Source organism: Macadamia integrifolia, chromosome 13, assembly GCF_013358625.1.
Source record: "Macadamia integrifolia cultivar HAES 741 chromosome 13, SCU_Mint_v3, whole genome shotgun sequence".
NCBI classification, from domain to species: Eukaryota; Viridiplantae; Streptophyta; class Magnoliopsida; order Proteales; family Proteaceae; genus Macadamia; species Macadamia integrifolia.
In genome coordinates this window covers 27344041-27354091 of record NC_056569.1, presented here as the reverse complement: position 1 = coordinate 27354091, position 10051 = coordinate 27344041, and the positions used below count along the sequence as shown (strand labels likewise).

The following is a 10051-nucleotide window of genomic DNA, read 5'->3' as shown; positions in this document are numbered from 1 at the left end:
GGGGGGGAATCAAACAAGAAGAATAAGGGAACAGAAGAAGAGGAGCAGAAAGAGATGCAGGGGGCTACGGTGATGGGAATCGAACAAGAACAAGAAGATGCATGAGCCTTCTCTGTTTCTGTTTCGCTGTGAATGGGAAGTGAAGCCGACGCCCTTGTGAAGCTCCGATGGGGTTTCATCTTAATCGGAAAAAGAGGGTTCCGAGGTGAAGACCCTCTCTCTCTCTCTCTCTTCACTCTCCCTCTCTCTCCTCCCACCCAACGAAACAAAGTCGGGGTGGGACGCTATAGTAACTTTTCCTCATTTTTCCATTCCGGTTCTTCACCCCCACTTACCCATGTATCATACAATTCCACCCCCAACTCCCCTCTAAACAAACGGCCCTTACAAAGAATTCACATTCTCTACACGTACGTTCACCCTAACCTACATTTCTGGCCAAACACTTGTCCTACAGTAATTGAAACAAATGTCGACACCTCAGGTCCAACTCAACCGACAAGTGAGTGAGGTGTGCGCTCAAAAAATGACGTCATTAAGGGTCGCCAAATTGAAATAATAATAAAGCATATCACATTGGAATTGGAAATTAAAAGTCACGTGTCTTAAAAAAACCACTCCCTACCTCTCCCTTCTCCCACTTGGAAGAAACTTCACAGAAAACTCCAAATAATAATAATAATAATAATATTTTTTGGATTTAAAAGGCAAGATGCATGCACCAGTTTTCCCTATATAAAACCTAGCAGCTCTCGCTTTATCAAATGGATAATCTCTTCTCTTAACGAAAAATAGAGACAATGTTAGGTCTGGAATACGAAGGATCTGATTTCGCTTTTCTTGAATCGATTCGAAGGCATCTACTAGAAGAATCCGAATTATCGGCGACTAGTTCCATGAATTTGCCGGTGATAAACTCCGGTGATGCTTCGGTGGATTGTAAGAGCTCCAATTTCAGTAGTCTCTTCCCTTGCTTGACTGATAATTGGGGAGATCTGCCATTAAAGGTGGATGATTCGGAAGATATGGTGGTTTACGGTGTCCTCCGTGACGCCGTCAACGTTGGTTGGACTCCGTCACTCTCGGCAGAATCATCCAATAGCAGCAGCAGTAGCGTGGTCAGTGATTTGACGGTGGCTACAGTTAAAGCAGAGCCTCAGGATTCGACTTTTGGCGGCGTGTTTCAGGGGCAACCGACGGCTTCGGCATCGGCTTCGGCTTCATCAGTTGTGACTACAGCATCATCGACGGTACCGGAGAAGTCAACTTCAGTGACGGATCTAGCTGCGGCTCCGTCGAAGGGAAAGCATTACAGAGGAGTAAGACAACGGCCATGGGGGAAATTTGCGGCGGAGATCAGAGATCCGGCGAAGAACGGTGCTAGAGTTTGGCTTGGTACGTTTGAGACGGCTGAGGATGCTGCGTTGGCTTATGATCGTGCTGCTTATAGGATGCGCGGATCCAGAGCTCTGCTAAATTTTCCGCTTCTGCTCAGCTCAATCGATTCCGAACCGCTTCCTGTAACATCGAAGATCGCTTCTCCGGAGGCTTCGTCTTCATCGTCATCGTCATTTGTATCAGACAACGGACCGCCTAAGAGGAGGAAAATAGGTGTGGTTGCTTCAGCTGCGGTGACAGCTCAAACAGGATTAGAAACAGGGAGCCGACCGGCTGTGTTCCAGGCTGGGCATCTGGTAGGTCCACTTAGATGTGGCGAGCAGCTTTTGGTCAGTTAGTTCGAGAGAGAGAGAGAGATGGGGATGGGGATTTAGCTTGGGCAAAGCCAAGCAGATCACATCTTCCTTCCATGGTTCTGGGGGGTTAGTAGACAGCAAGATTAATTGGGGAGTGAAAGGTCTGGCTCTAGGGTGTATAGAGAGAAAAATAGATTCCTACCACCAAAAAAAAGAAAAAGAGAGAGAAATAGATTAGATGTAGAGAGAGGGAGAGAGAGGGGTGGTAGGGGGGGAGTGTGAATGGGTGGAATGTCCATATGATGTGAATATAAAATTAAGATTTGTAGTTGATTAAAGAAATTTTTTCTAAAATTAAGAATCCAACAAGTGAATCAATCACTTCCTAGCAGGCCTTGGATGGAGATGAGTGACAGGGGGGAAACCTAATTCAGGAATTAAAAATCAAGAATATCCAGTCATCTACTTTTAAATTCATTTCTCATTGGAGTCCTCTGGACTTCTTCATGGATATTATTATATTGATAGTGCATCAACAGGAAGTGTGAGCTAATAGACTTCAATGGGTTATATGAGAAAACTTGAATCGAATGAGATGAAAAAAATGTGGAAATTATTTCTGAATTTTGGAAGCAGAGCTCAATGAATGGTGGACTACACTCCTATCCTAGTGTTATTTTGATTTAGTGAAAACTGAACCAAAACATTATTAATAAATGGATAAGCATAAATGATAACCTTTAGTTTAACTTGTTTATTATTCTAAGTCACTTGGGGTGATGATATGGTCAATCTGTATTGCTTGGGTTGATCAGGTGTTCTTTGAATTGGACAAATATCAAATATGTGATTCAAAAATCTAAAATAACGATACGGTTGATCATGGATTAGATGTTTTCATCGTATATTTTCAGTTATGAAACAATCTTTAATCCTTTCTAAATCTTTATTTTGCCAAATGACACACTCCATGTGGCTTGAATGGGGAAGACATTGGGTATGCACTTGTGTGCTAGGAAAATTAAATTGCCAAATGGCAGGCACAGGGTATCCATTGTGTTAGGGCATTACAATGCCTCTTTTAATACCTCGCAGGGGGGGGGGGGGGGAGCATCTAACTTGATTATATCGGTATTTTATGTATATATTTAAATAATTCTACAATGTTAAATAATGGTAAACAAGAATTGAAAAATCTTATAATGATGTTTTATATCAGATTTTATCTCCAATAAGATGAGATAAAATATGATGTAAAAAGAGGGTGGACCCTGGCGCAAGTTGCCCTATTATGACGTGATAAGGTTATGTCTATTATGATCCTCCTTAGACCCCACAGGGGTCGGAGTCTCATGGATTGATCACGTCTTTTTTATTTAAATAATTTTACTATGTTAAATAAATGGCAAACAAACATTAAAAATTATTTTAAATTGTAATTTTGAAAAATATTTCCATATAATATTTTACAAATGAAAATTTTACAATATACTCATCACTTCTAAGTGACCTAAACCATTGAAAATGCAAAGTAAAACTAATAAATAATCAGTCATATTGTTGAGTTGGATATTACAAATTTGACATTTGACCAATCTAAAAGTACCATATCATGGTTGATAGTTCCAAATTGACCATGTCATCCGGTCCAAGTGACCTAAAATAAGGTGGAGGTTGGACTAAATCAAATATGATTATCCATATATTTTTGTTTTTTGTTTTTCTTTTACCAAAACAAAGAACTATTATTATGTGCATTCATTGAGCTTTGGTTCAGAAATTCAATTACACTTTCACTTCCTTGACTTTAGCGTATGATTCAAGTTTTCTTATATAACTCATTGAAGTCTTAGCTCAGCATAGAAATCTGGGCTAAGCTTGTATTGTTGTTGATATGATGCTAAGCTATCCAATACCATTGACTGATTACTATGTAACCCCACAAGAGACCACCAAGTAAGTGGGTGGGTGGGTCATTGAATGGGTGGGTACAGAAATTAATAGGTGATCATAACTTTAGATATTTCTTGGTTTAATTTCTTATATTAAGTATTGATCAGTCTTATCTTCTCTTTATCTCCTTACTTTGGTGATTGGTTCATTTGTTATATTCTTAAATTTAGGGAAATCTGCTTTAACCAATCATAAATCTTATCTCATATTCACCAAATGGTCATTTCACACCCTCATTCCATAGTCTCTCTCAGGCCGGGCCTTGTTTTCCTAACCAGTCCTTTTCTATTTACCCCTAAAGTTGTGGACAGAAGATGTGATACGCTTCTTCTATGCTATAAAAACAAAATATCTCTCTCTAGAAAATCTTTCCCTTATGGAACTAACTGACCAGTAGATGACAATGTGGCCCCACCTGATGCCCAACCCTCTGTCGGCTCCCTGTTCCCATCCCTCGGCTGGAGCTGCCAGTGAAACTGACTTATCTTACACCGCCAATGATGCTGACAGATATCAACTTACTGAATCATTGTAAGGTTTTTCAATGTTTTGTTTGCCATTTATTTTAGGCAAAAAATTACATGATGACTTTTGGGTTTCCTCAATAAATTTACCCACAAAAAGTTTTGATAATAAAAATATTTAAAATTAAGTTTAGGTTTATAAAATTATTCACCCAAAGTTTTAGTTAACAAAAATATCGAAAATCAGGTTTGAGTTTACAAAACTATTAAAAATAGTGATTCTTCATCTTTCACATATAATCATGTATTTTTTTATTACTAAAACTTTGAGTGGGTTAGTTTTGTAAACCCAAACTCAATTTTGGGTATCCTTGTTAACTTAAACTTAAAATGGATAATTTTGTAAAGGGAATCCTAATTTTGGGTATTTTTGTTGACCAAAACTTTTTGTGAGTAATTTTGTAAAGGGAAACCCAAAAGTGGATAATCATGTAATTTTTCCTTTATTATTTTACATGATAGAAATTATGGAGACGTGTTTTTTTGTAGGGAAACAGGGATTTGTGCTCCTATTATTGTGGGGGCCAATGGAAGTCTTTGAGGAAAGTATTAACAAGGAAGTTATTTTGTACTTTATGGAAGTAAAGCGATTATTTCGTTTCACAAACTACTACAAATATGAAATTATCAAATGAGATCAACAAATCCAAATAACATATGTGATCCATCTAATGTAACAAAAGATGCGCTTTAAAATGTTAAAATATCAAATTGCAAGTAAAATTTGTCGAAACAAAATCCGTAAAGGCGCAATCTCTCTTATAAATTTTTTTTTTTTACTTATTTTATACCAAAACAAACAAAGCTAAAGAAATGCCACATACCAACAATGGCTTCATTGAACATATAAAATATTAGGGGTGTAAATTAATCGGGTCGGTTTGGTTTGGATTCGATTTCATATCAGTGTGACATCAAGTTTAGATAAATATGGTTCAATTTCTTATTGATTTGTCATTGGGTTTGGTCAGGTTTGGATCTGATTTATCATGTATGATATGAGCAATTTACATCCCCTTCCCCTGTATTTTGCTTTTATTCCGCCCCCTTCCTTGTGTTTTCAAATATTATGCAAACCTCCCATGTTATTTGACACTGTTAATAGTCTGTTAATTTTGGATGTTAAAATACGATTTTTCCCTTTTGCCTTTAACCACTTATTCGTTTTCTCATTTTACCCTTTATCCTTATCATTACCCTCATAGCCCCCAATATGAAACCCCTTACAATTGTTTCACTCACCTCCATCACCGGTGACAGGGAGGAGTTTGAACTAAGTAGGCATGATCGACGACGATGGAAATATCGACGGTGATGGAGAGATCGACATTAACGGCGACGGAGAGGGTTTAAGCTATGCAATGATTTTGGATACTCAGTTTTTTGTTCATTGTGCTAATAAATGCTTTAATGAAGCAATTTTTTTCCTTACTCTTTTGGATGGTCTCTTTCTTTTATGATCCGATGGATTAAGTTTTGTCTTTTTACTAATTTGCATAAAAAAAAAACTGGATGGTTTTTACGTCAAATTTGGATGCATTTGGTCAGTCTTACTTTGCATTCTGGGTCTTAATTTGAATGTGATTGTTGATTTTTTCTCGTGATTGATGATTTGTTTTAGATGAATGGCACACACATGTTCTTCATTTTATTTTTATTTTTTTGGTAAATTTTAAAAGAAATAGTCTGTTTGATAGAGTATGGAAGTTCAATGAAGACGGAAAGGAAATGACCTTTTGATTAACCGCATGAAGAGCAATGCGGTTCACTGGGCCACAGTCTCCAATCGTTGTCCGCCGCTCGTCGCACTGCTGGCCACTCGTCGCCGTCAACCTCTCATCACCGTTCACCACTCGTAGCGCTGTTTGCCTCAATCTAGGCTCGGTATCCTTGCAAGTGAGAGACGATGTAGAAGATGAGTTCTTCACTCATCATAAGATGGGTATAATAGAAAATTTACATTCAACAAGGGTGACCTGGGTATTAAAAAAAAAATAGAAATCTTAACGGACAAAATATGATGGAGTCACAATTTTTGTCAAATTTGTCAAAAGACGGGAGGTTTGCGTAATATTTGAAAACAAACATTGAAAATTATTTTAAATTGTCATTTTGAAAAATATTTCCATGTAATATTTTACAAATCAAAGTTTTACAATGTATTCATCACTCCCAAGTGATCTAAACCATTGAAAATGCAAGGGAAAACTAATAAATCAGTCATATTGTTGAGTTGGATATCACAAATTTGACATTTGACCAATCTAAAAAAACCATATTCAGATCAATAGTTTCAAATTGACCATGTCATCACTTCAAGTGACCCAAAACAAGGTGGAAGTTGGACTAAATCAAATATGATTATCCATTTATTTTTGTTTTTTGTTTTGCTTTTACCAAAACAGAGAACCATTATCAGGGCATTCATTGAGCTTTGGTTTAGAAATTCAATTACACTTTCGTTTCCTTGACTTGCTTGTGATTCAAATTTTCTTATAGAACTCATTAAAGTCTTAGCTCAGAATAGAAATCTGGACTTTAGGCTTGCATGTTGTTGATATGATGCTAATCTATCGAATACCATTGATTGATTATTGTGTAGCCCACAAGAGACCAAGAAAGAGGGTGGGTGGGTGGGTGGGTACTAAAATTAATAGGTGATCATAACTTTAGATGTTTCTCGTTTTAATTTCTTATATTAAGGCTGTGTTTGGTAACATTTCTGTTCCAAAAACGACGTTTTGTGTTAAAAACGAAAATTTTAATTTCTGTGTCAAAATGCCCTTTTTTTTAGAACAAAATTGAAACGACGGCTACCTTTTGTCATTCCGTAAATTCTCCTTTTTTTTTATATATATTTTATTTCAAAGAAAAAACGAAATACACCATAAATGCACCAAACACTTTATTTCGTTTTTTCATTCGTATAAAACGAAAAAACTCCAAAATTATTTTTATAGAACATTGTCAAATGCAACCTAAATATTCATCATTGTCTTATCTTCTTTTTTCATTTCCTTACCTCCTAGAAAGTGATTGATTCATTTGTTATATCCTTAAATTTAGGCAAATCTGCTTTAATCAATCATAAATATCTTATCTCATATTCACTAAATGGTCATTTCACACCCTCCTTCCATAGTCTTTCTCAGGCCAGGCCAGGCCTTGTTTTCCTAACCATTCCTTTTTTAAGATGTGATACGCTTCTTCTATGCTATGAAAACAAAATATCTCAATTCCATCAAAATATCTCAAGAAAATATCTCTTTTTCTCTCTAGAAAATCTCTCTAATAGAACTAACTGACCAGTAGATTACAATGTGGCCGCACCTCATGCCCAAACTTCTGTCGGCTCTCTGTTCCGATCCCTCGGCTGGAGCTGCCACTGAAGCTGACTTACCTTACACGGCCAATGATGCTAACCGCTATCAAATAAGGTTCTTCAATGTTTTGTTTGTCATTTATTTTACATGATAAAATTATGGGGACGTGTGTTTTTTGTGGGGGAAGCGACGGCCTGTGTTCCCTTTATTGTGGGGCCAATGGAAGTATTTAAGGAAACATTAACAGGAATGTTATTTTGTACTTTATGGGATGGGCGTGAGGCGATTATTTTGCTCCACAAACTACCACAAATATGACATTATCAAATGGGATTCATAAATTCAAATAATATATGTGATCCATCCAATGCAACAAAAGATGCCCTTTGAAATGTTAAAATGTCAAATTGCAAGTAAAATTTGTCAAAACAAAATCCAAAAAGGCGCAATCTCTCCAATAAATTTTTATTTTTTAATTATGTTACACCAAAACAAACAAAGCTAAAGAAATGCCACATACCAACAATGGCTTCATTGGACATATAAAATATTTGGGGGTGTCAATTAGTCGAGTTGGTTAGGTTTGGATTCAATTTCTTATCAGTTTGACATCAAGTTTAGATAGATATGGATTCAATTTCTTATTGGTTTGACATTGGGTTTGGTCAGGTTTGGTCAGGTTTACCATATATATAATATATGGGAGTGGTTCCTTAAAAGATAGTGTGATCCCTACACTAGTGCATAAGCCAATGGGAGCGCTAGTAAAAGTATCAACAAGGACAGGATTTCCGTTTTACATGGAGGGAGGGTGGGTGGGTGGGTGGGTGGGGCTGTCATTTCGCCCCCCCCCCTCTATGTCTGGGACATAGGGGTCACACGACTCACACAACCTTAGGCTTCTTTTTCCCATATATACATAATTATAGAAAAAAAAAATCATGTTATTTATGATTTGAATTAATTGTGGTTTCTTGTCTATATGGGTTCGTTTTGATCCTATTTTCTATGTTTGGTTTGATTTTGATCGGTTTCAATGCGATTCGATTTTCAACCACTTTCACAATATTTCTATCTAAATCCAATCCAAATAAGCTTCTATTTGATTCGGTCTGATTTCACTAATTTGGTTCACATTTTGACACACCTAAAATACACACAAGAATGTTGTGAAAAAATCTCGAAGGCACCCTCATAAGGTAGTTATTATACTAGGATATTACTTTTTCATTTTGATTGGAAAAGAATCAATCCTCATCGTTTGTTAACACTTTCTTAAGCTGTGTTTGATAACTCTCACAGAGAACAGTTCTTCTATTCTTCCGTTCTTAGGGAACAAAAAAACTAGTATTAAGCATTTGGGAATTGGTTCAATTGTAATGACATTTTCATAATTATTTTTAGTTTAGGTGCTTGTAATAGCAATTTTGTAATTTTTTGTTATGATGTCTTGGAAAGATTCCAACACATGGATGAGACTTCGGAAGAAATGCCAAAGGCACTTCCGATATACTTGCATATAGGGGAAGGAATAATTATGAGATCAGTGGGTTTTTCTTCACTGGGTCCTCCTCAAATTTATTTCAAATTTGAAAAGAAAAATATATATATTTTTTCTTTTCTTTCTTTTCCATTGACAAACAAGCAACTAGAAGAACAGAATATTCATGCATTTCTTACCTTTCCTTTTCTATTCATTTCTTGCCAAATAAACATGATATCAACATTCAAGGTGCCACTAATGGACAAGGCAATCTGATCCATCAGATCCCTAACTGCTTGTCCAAATGATTCGGACTGAGTTAAATAATAAATATGGAAAAAGAACCCTACCTACCTAGTGTACCCTAGACCCACACATATAAAGAAATAAAACCAAACTGTGAAATGACACCGTTGCCCCAACTCCATTTCCCCCAAGAAGTAGCGTTAACGCTAGACAGATATTACTCTCAATTCTTAAACCAAAAATAACCCCAAAGAACTTATGGAATGATGGCTGAGAGCCCCAGGTGGAACAGCATGCCTGAGGTGCTCTCAAGTGTCAGATGTGACTGGGCTCTCTTTGGCGCTGCAGAGGATCAGAATCCGTGGAATAACTTCCTTCCCTAACCTTATCAAATAATAGGTCCCCCAGACCCCGAATTTCAAACTCTGAAATTTAAAATACTCCAACAGGTTAGACATTTTAATGGACATGAACAAGTGGGTAGTTATTAGCAATGCTGAGTAGGGCCAGGCTTAAGTCCACCCAGTCACGTGCATATGACTTATCAAACACGGGCTGTGTATAAGCAGGTCTAAATTAGACTCAGATCAACCCAAACTTTCAAAGGCCCAATTCAAATGTAAGACTTTATTTATGTTCTCAGAAGAAAACTTGATTCATAATGGCCACCAACTACATCCTTTATGAATCAAAATTCCACTTAAATCCAGGAGATGGGAGTAGCCATTGGCTCCAAAGAACCTGAAATTAATCACATCTGGACTCCAATGCACTCATACGCTACATCAGAAAGAGCACCATTCTCATGACATCAAAAGGCAGCAGAAG

At 36.8% G+C, this 10051-nt stretch overlaps 1 protein-coding gene across 1 annotated transcript; it reads left to right on the top strand.

Annotated features, from left to right (window-relative positions):
• Positions 1-746: 746 nt before the first annotated feature.
• LOC122058827 (ethylene-responsive transcription factor 2-like) lies at positions 747-2072 on the top strand. The gene has a single exon (XM_042621515.1). The coding sequence runs from the start codon at positions 801-803 to the stop codon at positions 1734-1736; it is 936 nt and encodes a 311-aa protein (XP_042477449.1). The 5' UTR covers positions 747-800; the 3' UTR covers positions 1737-2072.
• The last annotated feature ends 7979 nt before the right edge of the window (positions 2073-10051 follow it).